The sequence below is a fragment of the Sesamum indicum genome, linkage group LG3 (genome assembly GCF_000512975.1).
Source record: "Sesamum indicum cultivar Zhongzhi No. 13 linkage group LG3, S_indicum_v1.0, whole genome shotgun sequence".
Classification (NCBI taxonomy): domain Eukaryota; kingdom Viridiplantae; phylum Streptophyta; class Magnoliopsida; order Lamiales; family Pedaliaceae; genus Sesamum; species Sesamum indicum.
The window spans coordinates 2,531,014-2,552,457 of record NC_026147.1 but is presented as its reverse complement, the minus strand read 5'-3'; the positions used below and the strand labels follow the sequence as shown (position 1 = coordinate 2,552,457).

General features: G+C 33.0%; 2 protein-coding genes across 3 annotated transcripts; both read right to left on the bottom strand.

Moving 5' to 3' along the window:
- Nucleotides 3,736-5,326, bottom strand: LOC105157090 (zinc finger Ran-binding domain-containing protein 2). Of its 2 annotated transcripts, none has more exons than XM_011073384.2 (4): nt 5,272-5,326; nt 4,296-4,638; nt 4,083-4,153; nt 3,736-3,968 (listed from the first exon to the last, which is right to left on the bottom strand). In XM_011073384.2, the coding sequence occupies exons 1-4, from the start codon at nt 5,300-5,302 to the stop codon at nt 3,958-3,960; spliced, it is 456 nt and encodes a 151-aa protein (XP_011071686.1). In that variant the 5' UTR covers nt 5,303-5,326; the 3' UTR covers nt 3,736-3,957. The 2 variants fall into 2 exon arrangements, with proteins under 2 accessions (XP_011071686.1, XP_011071687.1); XM_011073385.2 differs by having other exon boundaries at nt 5,024-5,306.
- Nucleotides 14,053-21,401, bottom strand: LOC105157104 (beta-glucosidase 24-like). Its single transcript, XM_020692184.1, has 13 exons — nt 21,261-21,401; nt 17,169-17,246; nt 16,998-17,067; nt 16,832-16,890; nt 16,653-16,732; nt 16,482-16,552; nt 16,289-16,376; nt 15,850-16,207; nt 15,649-15,764; nt 15,437-15,554; nt 14,814-14,922; nt 14,608-14,716; nt 14,053-14,373 (listed from the first exon to the last, which is right to left on the bottom strand). Exons 1-13 carry the CDS (start codon nt 21,399-21,401, stop codon nt 14,169-14,171), a joined length of 1,602 nt encoding a protein of 533 aa, XP_020547843.1. The 3' UTR covers nt 14,053-14,168.

Sequence of the window (21,444 nt, the reverse complement as noted above, 5' to 3'; positions counted from 1 at the left end):
GTTGACAAAAAAAAGGTTGTTCAATTGGAAACTCAAGTGGGAAACTTATGAACTGACATCCCTGGGGGCAATTATGTCATTTAGGTTGGATGGTGGTCTGTTTCGTCCGTGCCTCTTGCTGTAACCGCGTCAATGAGGTAAGAGAATTAGGAGCCCGCTAACGGTCGCCACGCCACCATGTGGGGTCCATGTGACGAGATTTTGGCGCTTAATAAGGCACGAGTTTCAGGTTCCTTGCTAACGTCACAGCGGCTGGTTCACAACGAACACGGACTTCGGGCCCTCTAATCGTCGCCACCTCACCCAAACAAACTACCTCCGGTCCCACATGCAGCTGTAATTGTCGCTTGCGTGGGTATTACGTGGCAATCAAACAAATTTATCCTAAATTAGATTGGATCATGTACGAATCTAAATATTCCTATCTAATACTTCATAATTATTAGCAAGACGATCTAACCATCTGAGCTAATGGACTTATTTTTCAAGTGGCTTTGCTTATTTTTTATATTATTTATACTTATTTAATTTAACAAAATTATCTTACAAATACTAGGATTTAAGGCTATTGTTAGGTCAAGTTTCGTGAAATTATGAAATAGTCCAAATTTCAGTAGTTTAGGCCTATTTTTCAAACAGATTTACTTATTTTTCACATGTCTGTAGTTATTATTTAATCTACAGAATTTACTATACAAATGTTAGGGTTAAGGGCTACTTTTGGGACAAGTTTAGTGAAATTATGTAAGTCCAAATTTTAGCAGTTTAAGGCTTATTTTTATATGTTCTGTAGTTATTATATAGTGAAAAAATTTACCTTATAAATTCCGGGTTTAGGGATATTTCTTATCACATTTCTTGGAATTTTGAGATTGTTCAAATTTGAGCAATTTCAAGCCTATTTTATGAAGACTAGCTAGTGTTATGGGTGGAGCTAAGAGACAATATACCTATTGTTTTGATCGTCTTCTAGAGGAGAATCCAATCGTCACTACTATCTTCATGAGGGGTAACTGTTCATTAGGAGGACGAGTTTGATCCACAAAAAAAGGGATTTAGATACAAAAAATGCCCCAAGATCTTCTGGCCAATCTTCAGGTTGCTAGTGGTCTTGGTTAGACAAGGAAATAAAGCCAGTGTCCCAACAATTTTTTAAAATTTTTCTATTTTTTAAGTGAATTTACTTATTTATCGTATATTTTGTAGATATTATTTAGCTTAGAATATTTACCATACAAATGCTATGGTTTAGGGTTATAAAAGGGTCAAATTTCATAAAATTCAGAGAAAGTCCAAATTTTAGCAGTTTTAGGCCTATTTTTCAAGCAGGTTTAATTATTTTTTATATGTTCTATAGTTATTATAGGTTGAAATTTTTTTCGATACAAATGCTATAGTTTAGGGTTATTTTTTGGGTCAAATTTTATGGAATTTTGAGATAGTCTAAATATTAGCAATTTTACACCTATTTTTCAAGTCTGATTACTTATTTTTTATATGTTTTATAGTTATTATTTTACTTAAAAAATTTACCATACAAATACTAGGGTTTGTGGCTATTTTTGTGCTAAGTTTCGTGAAATTTTGTGATAGTTCAAATTTGAGCAATTTCAAACCTATTTTACGTAGGTTGGAGTTATGAATGGAGTTAAGGGCGATGTACCTATCATTTTGATTTCTTCGATAGGATAATCTAACCCTCACTACTATCATCTGGAGGGGTAGTCGTTCATCCAGAAATTCTATTGTTTCCACCACTGTCCCGACCATTCTTTAAATTTTTTCTATTTTTCAAGCGGGTTTGCTTAACTTAGTTAGGATATTTTTCATACAAATGCTATGGTTTAGGACTGTCTTTTTGTCATGTTTTATAAAATTATGTGTATGTCCAAATTTTAGCAATTTCAGGCCTATTTTTCAAGCGGCTTTACCTTTTGTTTTTTTTCACCAAGCGAGTACTTATTTTTCATATGTTCCTTGGTTATTATTTATCTTAAAAAAGTTACCATACAAATACAAGCATTTACGGCTATTTTTGGATCGACTTTCGTGAAATTTTGAGATAGTTTGAATTTTAGCAGTTTTAGGCCTATTTTTTAATGGGTTTATTTATTTTTCATATGTTCTGTAGTTATTATTTGGCCTAGAAATTTTTACCATACAATTTCTAGGGTTAAGGGTTAATTTTAGGTCAAGTTTCGTGAAACTTTAAGGTAGTTCAAATTTAAGTGATTTCATGCCTATTTTACGTAGACCAGTATTATGTGTGGAGTTAATGGACAATGTACCTATCATTTTCATCGTCTTTGATAGGACAATCCAACCCTCACTACTATCATTGTGAGGGCTAATCGTCCATCAAGAAATTCCATCATTTCGACAAGTGTCCAGCCATTTGTTAAATTTCTTTCTATTTTTCAAGTGGTTTTACTTACTTTAAATGTTACGTAGTTATTATATAGGTTAGAAAATTTATCATACAAATACGATTTAAATTTTATTTTTATTTGATGACGACATCTGATGATGTGTTTGACCTTATGATATGGTAATATATAGCTCCTTTGCTTGCTCGATTGTCCCAAAATTATCACCATGTATCATAATATTCAAAAGTTCAAACTGTGTTCTAAGGCATAATGATTTGGGAAATTTGCAATTCAATTCTCTAATTCAGGGAGAGTGGTATTTTTAATTTTGTATGAATTAATTTTTGTAATTTAGTTGTGTTTTTGTAATTTTAATAATTTTAGTTTTTCTTTAGGCCAGTTTGACCGAAAATTACAATTTAATTACAATTCTAGTCATGCAAATAAATTCATGCAGGACCAAAAATGCCAAATCTCCTATAAGATTAAAAATAACAATGCCTCCTAAATTGTAGGACTAAAGTTGCAATTTAATTGGGTCAAGTGCATGTCAACATACAATTTTTTCGGCCAAAAGAAGAAAAATTGCCTAATTTTAACATTACAAAATTAAATTGCGAAAATCAGTTCATCCAGGACAAAAAAGACGACCCCATAAGTTACAGAACAACTATACAATTTTTTTACTAATGATTTTGATCAAAAACCAAAATATTTAAAAATTAGGGTGGATAGCAATTTACCCTCCTGTGACATTGGAAATGAGCAAAGTACTCTCTGTGAAAAATAAATAGCAATTTACCCCTCTGTGTTTTAAAAAGTGAAGCAATTTACCTTCCTACCAAGTGAGGTAAATTGCTTCACTTTTTAAAATATAGAGAGGTAAATTGCTATTTTATATTTAATAAGGGCACTATTTACCTATTCAACATAGATACGTAGATTGCAATTTACCCTAAAAAATTATGACCTGAAGATGAGAGAAATTGGGGATGGTGGATCATCCAATCAACCAAAAAAAGCAGGAATTGACTCCCTTCCACCCATGCTCATTACAAAGTAGAGCATCTGATTCTTATCTACTCTACTAGTTAACATCTCACTTGAAGCGAGTTGTGATGCTAGCTTTTCCACTCGAATAAATTTATCGATGTAAGATTCTATGTATATATGATCATGCATGAATCTTAATCACTTCTTAATCATTTAATATTTCGGATCATTAGCATGTTGTCTTCACAAAGCAGTGATCTGATGCCCTGAAATTCCTCCTGGTGTTTATGTAAATGCTACATTTGGTGCCACCCCAGAGATAAGTGGCGGGCAGTAATTCTTTAGATACAAATGGGAGATTGATCAGCCAAGATTGGATCAGGAAACTCAACTAAGAGATTTCATTAGCTATTCGTTATTGCAAGGAACATTTTGCACCGTACAAATTGAGACTACATAGGACTCGATCGTCTTGGTCTAAGACTAGAGACAAGAATGGCAGCCGAGAACAGTCACTACCAAACGTGTAACTATAGCTTCAAAGCTCGTTATCCGGTGGTAAAACTGCATGCAACTCTTGGTTGGTTCAATATCCTTACATTGCTCCTAGAAATGGAAAAGAAGAGAATGAATTAACACCTCGAGAAGCAAGCAACGATGACGAGAAATGTGAGAGAAATTACACACATGCGCGTATATAAGTGCATGGGAGAAACCTACCGAAATCTCTAGGTGTCTTGCATTTGTAGCACTCCGTCCTGCTAGCGTAATTGTGCATGCCGCATCCTAGTCTGTCCACATATGAAAGGCGTTTCATCATTTCAATGAGACAGACAGTATAAGTTTTCTAGTCCAGTGCAAGATAATTATGCTGAGAGGAGAAAGCAGAAGTTGCTAATTATAAATGCTCTCAATTACAAGTGACGAACGGACCTTGCGCAAATCCAGTCGCCAGTTTTCCAACCAGGAATAGCATCGCATGTGTAGCCAGCAGATGCCATGATTTCAGCCCCATAGCCGCAGTAGTCCTTAGATGCACAACATCTATAGCAGCTCGTTCGGCTAGCATAGTTATGTGCACCACAATTCAAAGCACCGCAGTACCAATCTCCGGCCAAAACTTCATTCTTTTGCATTGCGTATGAAGAGACATCAACTCCGGTAGCATACTTGGGACAGCTGCATCGTTGGCACGAGTCACGTTTTTGAAAATTTAGGTGCTGGCATGCAGCACACATCCAATCTCCTTGCCTGCTCATTCTGTCTCTTGTAATTTCTGAATAACAATGATAATATACCAAGGTTATGTTTCGAGTCTATGTAACACGACTTTTAGTGCACAACAGCATAAATAAATTAAAACATATAAGCACATGAAATGTTATTAGTAGCCAACCATCTAAGTGTGTGTTCTACAATTTAAATTGATTACTAAATAAGATGAAAATATGCTAAATAAAGAGATGATTTATCGATCTTTTCGCTCCGTCCTAGGTATGGAAAACCAAGGATATCAAAGCCCAAACATAACATAGCTTGGTAATGCAGAATTGTTAGTATATCATATGAAAAAAGTGAAGTAGGTCTCTAATCCTACAGATTTGGAAGAGTATATAGAAACTAAACATGCAGAAGGTTAAAGGGAAGAAACTTCGGCTCACCTCAGCAAAAAATGAAGCAGTTGTGGCAAGAAGTAGTTGATTGGGATGTTGTGTGGTAATGTTTCAGTTGGTGAGTTTGGAGGATACTCTGGTAAGGCTTATATACTAGCAAAAAAGGCATGCTTTGTGGGACACCTAAACTCTATTTTTCGTCTTGTTTTAGCTTCGGATTGTTTCCTAAAGATGGGATTCCAAAAGCAAAACAGTGAAAGTTTAAGATGCAACGCAGACGACAGAGATTTGCATACCGTCTCTGCTTTCTTTCGGATGAGGGGACATGAGGCAGCGGAAGTTCTGAACATGTATAAGTGCATGCACAGAAGAAGAAGAAGAAGTTGGCTTACAAGAATAAGTCAATAATGCCACTTTTTCCATGATTCCCTATGCATTATTATTGAAAAGAGTTTTTAGTATTATTCTCTATTCCTTGCCCATTTCTGGTAAGGCTTTATGAGGGGAAGATGTTATTTGTGAGGTGGCTGGATATTTCACCTCCATAAGAATAAAACGAATACGGGGAGGGGGGCGGGCCGGATGGATGGATGGATGGCCGCACGCATGCACATGTGATCTTGCTCAACTGCATACGTGGATTCCACGTAAGCTGCATCTGTCCCTTTGTCACCGACGAGTAGGCTTATATGGTTCCACTTAACTTGGTTCAGGTCGATTCCGAGGAAAACGTATAACTAGAGAAAATATATCAGAAATGGGAATCAATTCCTCCCAGCATATGCACATCCATTGACAAATACCATTCTTACTTGCATGCTCAGATTCGTTCGCCTTTTCTTGCAATAATTCAAGCCATTTGAAGATGGTTTTGTCCACCACCATTCTTACTTCTCCATCTCACTCGTACGCACGTTACCATGCCCCGGCTGAACACTGCATGTCAACCTTTGCATGTAATTGGAACTCTAATTATGCACGTATGAGATTCGTGGAGCTCTATCAACTTATAATTTTATGCAACATTACAATAGTTATACTATGGGAATAGATATATATAGATATATGTATATATTGATCTAGTGGTGATGATTGTAGGGCCCATTTGTGCTGACATGGCAAAAGATGCATTGACTTATAGGATTTGATAAGGAAGAATCATCACAATCACCAATATTTTTCTTTTGTCATAATTGGACAAAATGAATATTCCACAGGAAAAACCTCAGACAGCTAGAGCTTATCCTTCATCTTTATTCTCAAGAGCTGTGACCATTCTGAAAAAGGGGTCCAATTCTCTCCTCAATAATACTTGCAAGAATCCACATCCATAGGGTTTATGAGAAAAATAGCCACTGCTTTTGCATTATTAATGCATATTCCTCATTCACATATGAAATTGCTACCACATACATTTGTAGCTTCAACGTTAATATTAATGTTCATAAACAAAATAACAATTATTAGCTGGAATATTTCGTTCTATTATGGGTTAAATGCTATACAATTTACCCATGTGATATATAAAATGAGCAAAAAATTTTTCATAAAAAAAGAAGGATTAAGTGCAAAAATAGTCCAGTAACTTAGGGCGAATGTCGTTTTAGTCCTTTAACTTTAAGCACTGGCAACTTAGTCCAGTAACTTTTCAAAATATTGTAGTTTTAGTTCCCGACCAGATCTGGGCAAATTTCGGAAGATTGTACCCCTCTATAGCTTTAAAATAAGCATTTTAGTCCTTTCTAAAAGGAAGGCTACTATAACAGTCAATAAAATTGATTTTTTAGGAATTCTTATTGACAAAACAGGTATCGAATTGCAGGAATACATTGTAGAAAATTTCGCAATTTTCTTGATATTCTTAAAGACAATAAGCAACCTAAAAGTTTCTTGGGAGTTGTTAATTTTGCAAGTATATCTATTAAGGATCTTGAAATTCATACCTAAATGGCTCGTGGACTAAAACAGGTCTGTAATAACTTGCCCGTGCTTGCTATCCCATAGTACAATGATGAATTGATAGTCTATACAGACGCCAATGATTATCGATGGGCAACCTTACTCATGAAAAAGACAATTACTGGTGAAGAGCCATGTAGATACATATAAAGGTTGTTCACTGTCGTTTGGCAGACGTTTAAAAAATACTTAAGTACATATTGCACCCCTGAAGTATCTTACCCTCATCATTTACTTTCCTGAACTAAATAAACCTTTATTTACTCTCCTATCTTTGGATAATCCTTGAAATTAAATAAAATTGACAAAAATACCCTTAACTACTAATAACATGATATATTCACATTAATGCCCTCTATTGTTAAACATATCAATCAATTTAAAAAGTTTATTCAACTACAATGTTTATAAATTAATACTAGATTTATAAATTAAGTACAAAATAATTATTTTGAATTTGAGTGTATAAATAGTCGTATTGATAATTAGCGAAAGTTTATAATCCAGTAATTCTAAATTAACGAATAAAGAAGTATTTTTGCATATTAAAATTTTACCTACTAGTGTTTTAGTGTATGGGCTTTGCACACACCAAAAAAATTATTACCATGTGCTCAATTTGAATCTAATGAATCTAATGTAAAAATATTAGGTATGGATACAGATCATAACTATCAAAATGGGTCTGGTTCTTGGTCTTGGTCTAGGTATTGCAGACTATTAACAGGCCTAACATATTGGACCTAAGGTTAGTTCAAGGGGTAATATAGAGTTGTTACACGGAAAGACAAAAAAAAATTTACCTCATTAACTCTAAAATTTGGGTGCCAAAATAATAAGCTTGACGACCACTTGCAATACTTTTGTCATTAAAATTCTATATAGTGTTTAACCCTTTAAGAAATGGTCTCTTTGTTCTTACTTGCCAAAAAGTTCACTTTAAAAGTTGATAATACTGTTAAAACTTTCCTATAGAATAAGCTCGAATAAAAAATTGAGAAAACACGTATTACTAGATCGCACGCTAAATGCCAATATTATTGTTATAATATTATTGTCATAAAATCTCATAACAATTTTCTTGCTAATTTCCTGACGAGAGATGAAGAAGGCATCTAAAGCAGTAGAGTCCATCACTATAAGGCTCAAGCATCTCAAGGAAAATTTTGAGGAACTTGATAAAAAGTTTGGATAGCTGACGGTGAAAGCCCAAATAGCTAGCCAAGTTCAACAGGCTGATCTTGACACCATCCAGATTGCAATTAGGAGTACCAAACTGGCTTCTAGCTCTTTCTGACACGACGTAATGGAACCAATTTGAAAGGCATCGCCTTCGGTGATGACTCGAGAGTTGAGAGACGAGAGCTGTAAACCTGCACTTAGAATTTGAAGTCCGTAATAAAGTCCGAGGACTATTATAAATAAGGGAGCGAGGAAGTAGATGGAGGACATTAGAAACAATCTTCAACTGTTCAATACATAATATTTTAGTTTTTTCAATTCCTTGTGTTTTAAATTTCCTGTTTATAGGGATTTTCTCGACAGTCTTCTTTATGAGAGGTTAAGTAGTTGTCTCATTCAACAGAGAAAATAATATATATGTAATGTGTCATATATTTTTCAATAAATTTAAGGCTTCTGTTCAGCTTGTTCAACCAAAACTTTATTAAGCCTCTATATTGAAATCTTTTTACGCCCTAAGGTAGAAAACGGAATATTTGTGTTGTCTGTTACTGAAAGAGCCATATACCTGTGAACTATCTGTTGTAGTAGTGTGGTTGGAGGAAGTCCATAAAATCGATAACTTGGAATACCCAAGAGCAAGACGGTCAAAACAAGGTATGAATTTATAGAGGCTTAATTTTATTTAAGAAGCATATTGAGCCAACTAAGAGCATGTGGATTGTCTATAACGACTTATCCAATAGAAGGGCAAAGTGGGCATTAATCTAGCTGAAATACCAAAACTGCGAACATTTAAGAAGATACAGGACTAAAATTTCATACCCAAAAAATAGAGGACAAATACAAGACCAAAATTACATTAAACCCAAAAAAGATTTACCAAATTATGATTTAGATGGCAGGGTAATTTGCTTCATTTTTAAAAACGCAAATGAATAATTTGCTAATTATTTTTGCACAAATAGTTTTTTAATCATTTTTCATGTCACAAAGATACTTAAATTGCATTTTTCCCTCTATATTATCAATTATTAGTAAATGTATTCAAGTGAGAATGAACTTGTCAGTATACCTAGTGAGGGTATTGTAGTAATCGTTCAACAATGATGGTCCTAATATTTTATAATCTCCCCGGAGAAATATTATTTTTCTTTTCGAATCAACACGTATGTATGTTTTTCTTTTGTACAAGGATGATTAAAGTTTTAACTTTCAAGTATGTAGTAGTTAATGATTAAAGTTTGTTAACAATGAGACAAGTTATTAATTTCCTTTGATCTTATACGAATTAATTTCACAATTTAATCTCATAATTTTATAATTTAAGTCTTTTTTCAGTCAATTTAGCTAGAAAATTGCATGTAACTTGCACATGACCAATTAAATGCAATTTTAGTTCTGTCAATCAATTCATGCATACCCAAAATGCCAACCCTTTAAATTACAGGACTAAAAATGTCAATACGCCTTGTAAATCAGTTCGTGTAGGACGAAAAATGCCAATTTCCTTAAGTTGTAGGACTAAAAACGCCAATGCCTCCTAAGTTACAAAACTAAAATTACAATTCAATTGGGTCATGTGCAAGTCACATGCAAATTCTCTGACCAAATTGGCCCGAAAAGGATGAAAATTGCTAAAATTTTAAAATTCGAATCCTAAATTAAAAAATTCAATTTGTATAAGATCAAATTTCACCCCCAATAAATTAAAGAATTAAAATTGAAAAACTCACAAAAAAATATATATTGTACTAGAACTGCATGATGGTGCAAAAACCGAATCATATGCTCCCATAATCAAAGTGTAGCCTGTGTCACAAACCGAATCATATGCTCCCATAAGCAAAATGTACCCTGTGTCTTGTGTACACATGCTGGCTGTGCATATATATATTGGAATATTGTAACATCCTATGACCCCTCATGCCCAAGTGAAATATCTTCCATGCCCCTCTGGTTTCATATATCATTGAAAAAATCAATAGTTACTAAAGAAAACTTTGCAAGAAAGGATGTATGTGTTGGCTTTGCTTTAAATTTTATAGAAGTTAAATTAAAATGAAAGGGTTTGGATTTGAGCCAAGGATTTAAATTAATGATTTTAAATAATTCTATATCAAAGTAAAAAATTTGAGATTCAACTGACACTTAGACCCTGTCTGAAAATGTGAAATTACACTTTCCTCTGAAGAGGTCAACCCCCACCCCCCCAACCACTAACTGATCAAAAAATTTATCGTTTACACCTGACTTCCTTTTGTTAGAGTTTGGATGAAAATTTGACATCAGCAAAAAAAAATCATAAATTTTCACTTTTACCTTTCATTTAACATTCCTATATAACAGTTTTGTACTTATAAAGAAAAATGTTGACGTCTACATATATATATATATATTACATTTATTCGTTTATATTTAAGTACCGAAATATTTTGAAAAATATTAAAACAGGGGTAAAATTGAGAATTTTTTATGTAATTTTTTCGACTAATATATATTAACATTTTTCATCGTACCCTGCTAGAAGAGAGGTGAAGTATTATTGAAGAATTTTCCAAAGGGTCTACGTCTAAAGGATTTATTAGCAGCGATACGATATCCCTAACTTCCATTCCATTCATCCGACCACAATATTCTTTAAAAGTTATGATGTGGCAAAAGAATATTTACTTAAATTAATTTGTTGCATTGCCATTTAATATTTACTAGGAATACATATTTCAGCTTTTATCTTATCGGCTGAATAATTTATTTTGATATAAAATGTTTACTTGATAAACATATAATGGAAAATATATATATATGTAGCGTAGTTTGAATATATATATATATATATATATATTTATACGTGAGGTTGTAAGAATGAGGAAGTTATTGCTTGAGTACTTGTGATAGTAGCAGGTAATTCACTATGGGGACATACGTTATACCTATTTTTGACTTGATATACAATGTATACATCTATACATACAGGTACATGATATGTCACTTGTGTGTGTATAGTATATAGCCTTGTGAATATATCAATTTGTATTATTTATATATAATTTTTTGGTCAAATTAATGCTTAGGTGGCAAAATATTTTTAAAATGTCTAGTCAGCAAAATGTCCAATTCAAAAAAAATTATAATTTGTAATTTTAATCTGATTTTAAAGTGTACATTTATGTACAATATTAACGATGCTTTATTTTTTGAAAATTAAAAAATGTTCGAATTTATTTGTTACTAGGCATAGAAAATGTGAAGGGTATTAAAATACTTCGGTCATTATTTATTGATAAAATGCATGTTTCGATCATAGGATTTTTAAAATTGGGACTTTCCAATCGAATACGACCAACATTTATGTTTTATGATACAATTTAATACCAAATTTTATGTTTTAAAATACAATTTAATAATAAAATATATTAATAAGATTTAAAATTTAGGTTTAAAAAATTTACCCATCGAAAAATGAGTCACAAACAGTTATACAGTCACATAGTCATTGAGGTTTATTATGAATAATTAATTACCATTTGCAGAAATCACTGTTTTATCATTTTTTCTGTCTAAGCATAAGGTTTATAATTTGGAGGATTTCAAGAGTTTTGTCTAAGAAATTTTAACTTTTATATGTTAATTAATATAAAATTTATGAGTATTAATTAAACCATTAGCTGATATTTTTTTTAAAAAGTTACAGCGATGAATTATTATTAGTCGAAATAAATCGATTACAATTACAATCATTTTTGTCGATATCAATATCTAACAAACACTATTATAATAATTATAGTGGACAACATTCGACGTATATGGTGGGTTTGAACCCAAAAACCTCTAAAATCATGAAAGCTCAACTTTACCAACTAAACTAGATCTTGTTAGTGTTAATTAAGTGCACAAATGCTGATTTGGATCTTTCAATTATTTAAATTGTATCATAAACATCATTTAGTAATTATATTTCCAAGATTAAAAATTCTGATCTGGAAAGAAAAAGGAGAGAGGAAGATGGTGGTGGCCGGTGGGAAGGAGAGGGAGGGGGGGCAAGTATATCAGGAAGATGTTTTCGATCTCCCCATCAGATTCTATTCGGTCTGGCTCCAGCTCCAGGGGTACTGGGCCAGCGGGGGCTTCCAGCAAGAGTCCTCAAAGAATATGGCAAATCGATCGACAAATCCCAGGGTGTCCTCTATTGTCTACTGGAGGGGGTATTCCTCAGTCGACATGCACAAGAGAAAGTTGGTTAGTAAATATAAATTATTTGTGTGTTAAATAATTATTTACAAATAGTATGCGGCATAATTAATTAACTGTTTTTTCCTTATGCAAGACACAGAACTCGGTCGGCCGCCCAAGCAGATAGAATTATTCGAGCGCTGCTACAAAAAGAAAGAGGACGAAGACTAGAGCGGGTTGAGGGTTTTTACAGGAGACGTTCCAAAAGATGTTGGAGAATCGTCAACTCCAGCCCGCGACTGACGACCTCAGTGCCCCCACCGAGTCTAAGGCTTTGGTGGCAATAGCGGAGCAGTAGATGTGGCTGGCTGCAACCTGGGGCAAGAACAAGAGCCGAGTATTCAGCCTTGGTTCTGAGGCCCACATCTCCAGTCGCACATTCACATCGCCATCGCCACCTTCAAACCCAGTGATGGAGGACCGCATCGGCCGTCTCGAGATGATGATGGCTGATATGATGCGGGCCTCCTCGTCGACTGCAGCACTACCTCCGACAAATCTCCCGATTGAGAATCAAGAGGAGGATGAGGAGCGTTTAGATTAGGTTTTATATTTTTCTTTTATTGTAATTAAATATTTTTTATATTAATATAATTTTTTTAAATTATTTATATTTCTTAATATTTATTAAATTCCATTATTTTATATTTATTTAATTAATTAAATTTATAGATAAAATTAATTCAAATTTCATTAAACTAAATTAATTATATCTGAAAATTTATTAAAATCTATAAATATATTTATTTATTCATCAATCTATGAATATATTAATAAATAATAAATAATAAAAAATTCAAAACTTAAGAACGGGTTTAGTAATGCTAAATAAAATGTTCAAAATTTCACAGAGTACAAATAGCATTACTAATAAGTACCTCATATGCGATCCAAACTATACAAACCGTTCCTACATGTGTTACTAACATAATTCTTTCCAAATTCAGCCACTCGTTACTAAATAATGTTCTGACATCCGTTCCAAATTTACAAGACCAAACAGTTCCAAAATTAACTCACGAGTATTACAAATACAGTTTAAAATTTTCACCTAAAATCATAACGAACCGTTCCAGAGACCCTTTCAATTGCTAAATTAATAACTTTTTGCCTAAATAGATGTTAGGAACGGGTACCAAGAACCGATGCAGTTACCGTCCCAATCTTGAATGATTTTCCTTAAACCATTCCTACATTTTTGTAACGAAACCTGTAGAGACGGATTTCGAACCGTTCCTCATCCGTTCCAAAGCCCACTACAAATAAATTAGGTCATCTAATAAGTTAGATAGATATAAGAATAATCTATTTGACATTCATATTAAAATCAACAAAAACACTTAAAATAAATATTACTTGTCCAGCTGCAATGCGGGTGCCCCTTATTATAGTTAATCCTAGAAGTACATAACTTTTTTGAAGAGGTGTTATTGCTTTTACCAAATTTAGGAGTAAAGTTGTCAAGATATTTGAGTAAATTAAAGTAAAACAATCATTTAAAAATATTCATTAGTCCATACAAATGACACATAAAAATAAATTAAAAGCAAGAGTAAATTAAAAGGAAACACTCAAAAAACAATTTGACAGTAAATTTTTATTCAATTGTTCTGATAAAGAAAATAAGTAGCAAGAGAAATAACACATAGTCCATACAAATAACACATAAAAATAACAGCATTACAGGTATAGATGCGCAACAGCGCTTCCATTTCATATTTATTCAGTCATCGAATCCAAAGCAAAAGTACTTAATGCATCATTCCACATCTTCAAGCGTTCTCCTTTTCTTAAATTCACGCTCCCGACCCTTTTCAACTTATTTCTTATCTGAAGTTGGTGACGTCGGCAAGCTAGGCTTTAAAAACTTGGTAAACCAGAAAGCTGAATTTTTCATGTATCGTGTCAAGTTATTGACATAGTCAGTGTAGATTATACCAAATCTTGATTGGTATCCGGCGGTCCATTCGAAATTATCACAATATGACCAAACAAAATAACCCCTTACATCAAGCTTCAAATTCCTACAAAAGAAGAGAAGATCAACGAAAAGAAACCGAATTTTAATAATATCACTGACAAATTTTTATTTTATCACAATAATGAATTTACAATCTTAGTAGTGACTATTATTTTGTAAAAATTATTACGAGCAAAGTTTAGTGACAGAACGTCGTTGAAACTAACGTATATTATATGTGATACATATACGGTAACAATCAAATCACGAGAAATAATTGATTTCTCTTTAGACTTACTCTATTGCTAGTAGAAGATAGGTAAGATGTTTCTGATGATACTGAACCCTTGTTGTGTCGACGCAAGCCTGTTTGGCTGTGAGCTTGACGTCATTGTTATCAGCAACCCCTATATATACACCAAACGGTTGGTAACATTTGTAAGAAATCTCATAATTATAACCCTTGAACTATAAAATGAACCATATAATTAACTAAAATACTACCATTTTCAGTAATGTATAGAGGAGGCATGCGTTTCTTATATCTATCCTGTAGATATTCCAAGTGACCATATAGTCCGTTTGGAACTATCCACAACCATGACGAATCAGTCTATTAAGAAATGAGAAAGAAAAGTAAGATTATAAATAAAAGAAATATAAGATTTAATTATAGTTAATTCTCATGGTGTTAATTCTCATGGTAAAAAAAATAAATAGCCATAGCAAATAGTTATCTAATCAAGGCCATGCAACCGTTGTCGATCGTAATTTTTGCGAAGGTGGGTAATATATTTGCGATGGCTAAATAATACCCTATATATATATATATATATATATATATATATATATAAATTCCTAATTTCAAAATTGCATAGATAAGTGAAGTAGAACTCTTACAGGTTGCCCGACTGCGTCACCATTTTTTCTATAATCTACATGAAAATAAAAAGAATATTTTATATAAGTAAGATGTACATAAATTTTATGTATGTAAGAGGTTCATATATAATGTTTTGAATAAATAACTTACAACTATAGATACAATGCTGATCTGCAAGATAGCCTACACCTGGAGGGTTTTGCTCATATGCAACAAAATCTGACGTGTAGTAATTTAAACCCACCCAATCAACCGAACCCGCGAGTCCTCTCATTTCCTCATCTGAGAATGGCACAATATTGTCCGCAGCAAAGCGCAACATACTTGGTGGAAATTGACCAAATAATACAGGTTCCAAAAACCTGAACCAAAACAATGAAGTCAACGTGTTTGTGCACAACGACTCTATATAGAATACAACCCCGGCTAATATAGGTTTGATTTAAATAAACTTACCATCCTAACATAAAATCAAAGGCTGTTTCGGCAGCAAGGTTATTCTGTGAAGTATTTTCGAAAGCATAATGACAATTGGAGTTGAGAACTATTCCTATTTTGCCGTTTTGATAAATCTGCAAACAATGAAATTGAAAGAAAAATGTTGGCCAAAAGCTGACTAATTATCTATTACTCTTATTCCTATTAAAAGTTTTGTACCTCAAATTTCTGTCTATACGATTGGACTGCTGTTGAGTGGCAAAGAAGCATATTTCTTGCTGCAGTATACGCATCTTTGGCCGGATCCTTCACAGGGAACCAAGTGTCCCTATTGGTCTGGGTTGTGGAGTCAAATCGTCTTCTCGAAAGTTTATTAGGAGGAAGGCGCATCCGAGCTCTTTGAGATGAATATTGAACGACTGTTGAGTTGTTGCCTGTAGAGTCATCTTCGATGAAGTCATCCCCACGCGTATATCCATAAACTACGTAGCTCCATGGCTCGTTAAATGTTGTCCAAAATTTCACCCGGTCACCGAATTCTTGAAAGCATAGCTCTGCGAACTGGACAAAATCATTCCTGTATATCATTGAAATATAAACTAAGTACATATCATTATTAAAACATCATAAGAACCAAAAATCGAATATAGTCACTTACACTATTTGGTCGCTTAACATGCCACCATACTCCAGTTGTAAGCAATTGGGAAGATCCCAGTGAAAGAGAGTTACGAATGGTATCATGCCTTTCCCAAAGTGATATAATTCAAGTTAATATTTCATCATTATAATACTTGAGAAAATAAGAAACGATATAGAAAGCGTTGAGATATGTAGAGCTGGATTTCAACCATTGGCGATGACAGTGTTGATAACGTCATTATAGTAATCGATTCCTTTTTTATTGATTCCAGCGAAAGTTCTTCCACCTATTATAGATTATTAATTAATAGAGTTAATTGAAACGTATCATTGATTATTATAAAATATAGATCGTTATAATTCTACCATACCCAAATTACTTACCTGGTAAAACTCTTGACCATGAAATCGAAAATCTATAGGAATCAAAACCCATTTGCTTCATCAACCTAATATCATCCTGCAATATGTGCACGCAACAATAAAATAAACATGCATTAATGTATTTATCTAGAGACAATTGCAAAAATAAATTGATAAAATGTAGAAATTTTATTACCTTATATCTATGGTACACATCACAAGCAACATTTCCATTAGATCCATCCGCAATCATACCTGCCGCCCATATTAAATCCAATTATTGTAATTGCAATCATAATATATACATACTTCAAATTTCTGAAAATTTTTAAAAATTTAGTAAATTAAAGAGCGGGAATCACCTGGAGTCCTCAAAGTGATGTCATCCCACACACTTATACTCCTACCATCTTCGGCTGCAGCTCCTTCGACCTGAAAAATGAATATGTAAAACACAAACATAAAAATTCATTAACTAAGGATAGTAATGTTCGATAGGTAATTATTCTTGTAATTACATGAAAATTAATTACCTGATAAGCAGATGTACCGGTTCCAAAGATAAAACCTTCAGGGAAATCATTGCGGGATATATGTTCATGGTTTTTAGCCTGCATTCTGATTTTCAAAGTAATCAAAGAGACTGAGAAATTCTGTACTGGTAGCTGGAGGAACTATGTATGGCTTGACGTAAAATGAAGGGCAGATGCTACTATTTATAGTCGCTGCATGCTTGAGGAACTTAACTCGCCTGCATGCTTCAGTTCTTTAACAATTTAGCTACTCTCTTTCTTCAAGCAATTTATTATTTTTAATCCTTATGTCTATCCAGTTTTTGAAATAAAAGTTTCTTTATTACTGTAACGATGAGGGATCAAACTATTTTTTTTTTTTTAAATTTATTAGATTTTTTTCACATTTAGTCCCATTTGTTCTATAAATTTCTAAATGTTAGTCCCAAATCACTTTTCTATCCAATTTTTAATGGAAAAGTGACATGAATTGGATAGAAAAGTTACTTCTTCAGTAAAAAATTGGATGAAAAAGTAATTTCAGACTAACATTTAGAGTATGGGACTAAGTGTGAGAAAAATCTAACAAACGAGACTAAATTGAAATTGAGCCTATTATATGGGACCAAAAATGTGATTTTTCCTATGTGGACCTATACTCCAAGAAGTTGTGAGATCATCATCAGGTCATAGCAAAGTCATTGTCAGATTGGCTCTAAAATCATTGAAACCCTCGACCCAAATCGACATACACATTATTGTACACATAAATCGAAGATGTATTCTTGATGTATGCATGATTTTGTAAATACATCATAATTGTTACTATAAATTCATTAGAATATATTACATAAATGATCATCACACTGTTACTGCAAATACAGAACCCTAAACACATTTTATATATATTATATGAGAGAGCTGTGACTTGATCAGTTCTTCATTTCGTGGAATCCTCATCTCCAAGGCCAAGAAATTATGGGCTGGGGCAGGAATTGGTTGACTGTCATTTTTATGGGAGGATTTCAAAGAGTACTGACTAAGAATCTCCCATTTTCTTATCTGTTTTTTAATTATTATATTTTACTATATGGTTAATGATCATTTAAAACGTTGTCAGTTAATTAATAGCACATATACTACTTAATTAGGGATTTTTCAATTATTAAAAGATTTGATATGATATGACAACTATTTGAAAAATAATCATATACTAATTATTATTTTCAAATCATTAAAATTTGGCCTGTCACAACTAATTACTTGAATATATATAGAGAAATGCAAGTAACCCTATGATATTACAAATGAACAAATTATTCCTCTATAAAAAAAATTATCAATTTCCCCCTCTGTATATTTTAAAATATAGCAATTTATCCCGTTATGTTTTTTAAAATAAAATATTTTACCTACCTATCTAGGGAGGTAAATTTCTTCATTTACTACAAAAAAGGTGGGATTTGGCATGGTCGGAACAACCGTTCCAAAACCCGTTCCATATTGGAACGGTTTTTGGAATACATAAGGAGTGGATATCAAAAGGTGACGCCATAATCTATATTTTTTTTGAATTATAATTTTGGAATAGCCAAACCGTTCCAACATGAGTTCCAAACAAACAGTTACAAAATCCGATCCAAAATACCTTTTCAAAATAATAACAATAAATGATTGAAACTTTATTTGGAACACAATATTAGAATTAGGGACCGTCTTGAGTTGACCATACCTATATTTGTGACAAAAATTCCAAAAGATGGCAGTTAGAAAATGTATTACAACATGAAATAGAATTTAAAATGATTTTGGAACACTTTTAATCAATTTATTTTTGTAACTTGAATAAATTTAACGTATTGATCTAATTCAAATGGATGTAAGCCATTGATTTGTATATCAAATATAAATAGTTGGTTTAAATTAGAAAAGATATATACTATTGATCTATTTATTATATCTGAATAGTCATTTTATAGCTAAAAATATAAAACAAAATCACACCGATACACGTGATGCACAATGCCTGCATGAATGGGGATGTTTTGCATATCTTCTTAAAATTGAAGAGGGTAAATTGATGTAATTTTTTTCACCAGGAACTATTTACCTATTTTCTGTATCACACACATAGGTAAATTGCAATTCGCCCTTTTTTTTTTTATATTATGAAAGAGTGGGAATTCAGATCTTAATCCCGTGGAATCCTCATCTACGAGGCCAAGAATTCAGAACGCGTTGACTTTTTCATGAACTATATAGCCAAAAGACATGTGATAATTATAGCTCAATTATATTTAGCAAAAAAGAATTGCTACTTGCAGAAAGTTGCATATGAAAAATATTTTCGACCATCATATGATTAATATTTTAAAGTTTCTTGTCTAGGAATCTCCCATTATTGAGGTGGATAAATTTGTGTTATTTTTTTCACAAGGAATTATTTACCTATTTTCTGTATCACACAGATAAATTGTAATTCACCCTTCCTTTTTATATTAAGTGTGAATTCAGATCTTAATCTTGTGGAATCCTCATCTACGAGGCCAAGAATTCAGAACGCTTTGACTTTGTCATTAATTAATATAGCCAAAGACATGTGATAATTAGCTCAACAACAATATTAAGCTAAAAAGAATTGCTACTTGCAGAAAGTTGCATATGAACAATATTTTCGACCATCATATGATTAATATTTTAAAGTTTCTTGTCTAAGAATCTCCCATTATCTTACATGTGTTTTAATTATGGCAGGTTCCTATATAGTTTATGCATATGAATTAAAGCGTGGCCAATTAATTAAGAGCACATATATTGATTGGCATCTTTACATTATTAACAGATTTTATATATTCATACATACATAGATATTTAAATTTGGAGTTAATTGCATTCAATATCCCGTATATGAGGGATAGTGGCAAAATAAGGACAATAGATGTAGGGGTGACAATTAATACCTTAGAATTATATTTTTTTAGGTGGACTTCGGCCACCAAATCTTAAAAATTGGCCAGACTACTTTGCTGAGGTGGCCAAATCTATGATTTCTAATTTTTTTAGGTGATAATATTTTTCTTGCAAATTTTGTAGCAATTTCAGAGCAATATCTTATTTCAGTGCAACGACATTTGCGACAAACATCCGTTGCGAAAGTGCAATCCATTTTTTGCAATGACAACTGCTACAAAATAAATTAGAACAATATTTTCAATAATACATTTTTACATAATACTTTAAATTAATCATCACAAAATAAATTTAGATAAATTTTGTCAATATTAATATCTTTACGTAATAATAAAAAAATTAAAATAAATTAGAACAATATTTCCAATATATACTAACATTTTTACATAATAATGTATATAATTACATTTAGACCAATTTTCTCAATATGAACATTTTTACATAATAATAAAAAGAATTAGTATATTCTTTTTTATTAACATATTAATGTAAAAATCCTAACAATTTAGACTAATACTTTTAACTAATTTGTGTAGATAATGTCTAGTAGCACCATCAGATGCTTCTACGGTTGGGGAAGCATCCCCTCGACCACCCGCACCGTCCCACGCCCGCGGCCAAATGATGCTGATGCATTTGGAGCCACATGTACGGTTGTGGATGATGCGATACAGCAGACTGCCACACCTGCGACTGCTCCACCACCACCACCATCAAACCCCCCACCATCAACACGTTAGTACATCAATCTCGATGACGCGAGGTAAGTTTGTTAACTAATTATTTTATTATTAATTATTTAATATCAAATTAAATTAAGGTCTGATCGGCGATTCCACGAGCTGGTCAATGCGGTTGTGTGGGGAGATTTCCCCCCAATGCGGTTGTGTGGGGACATTTCCCCCACCTATGACCGTGTCTGAGGCAGGTACCGCCAGAGCACCAGCATTTCTAGTTCGAGAGCATGAAACTAATTAGTTTAAAATTAATTTATTTTTATCTCATATATAATCTAATTGTTTAATTTATTTTATTAATATTTTATTTAATCTTATTACTGCAGATGACCTACTAGTGGAACTGTGACAATGAGTCCATATTTTGGGTCTTCCACATGTGGGCTGGGAAGTACATCCAGAAGACCTTCTCCTTCGCCCGGTCCAACCTAGTCAGGCCACTATGACTGGTCAACGAGATCTGACTGTTACTCAAGGCGTATTGGGCCAGTGAGGACCTCCAGCACGAATCCTCCAAGAATAAGATGAACTGGGCGGCGAACCCCATAGCATCCTCAACTGTGAACGGGGGGGGGGGGGGGGGGGGGGGG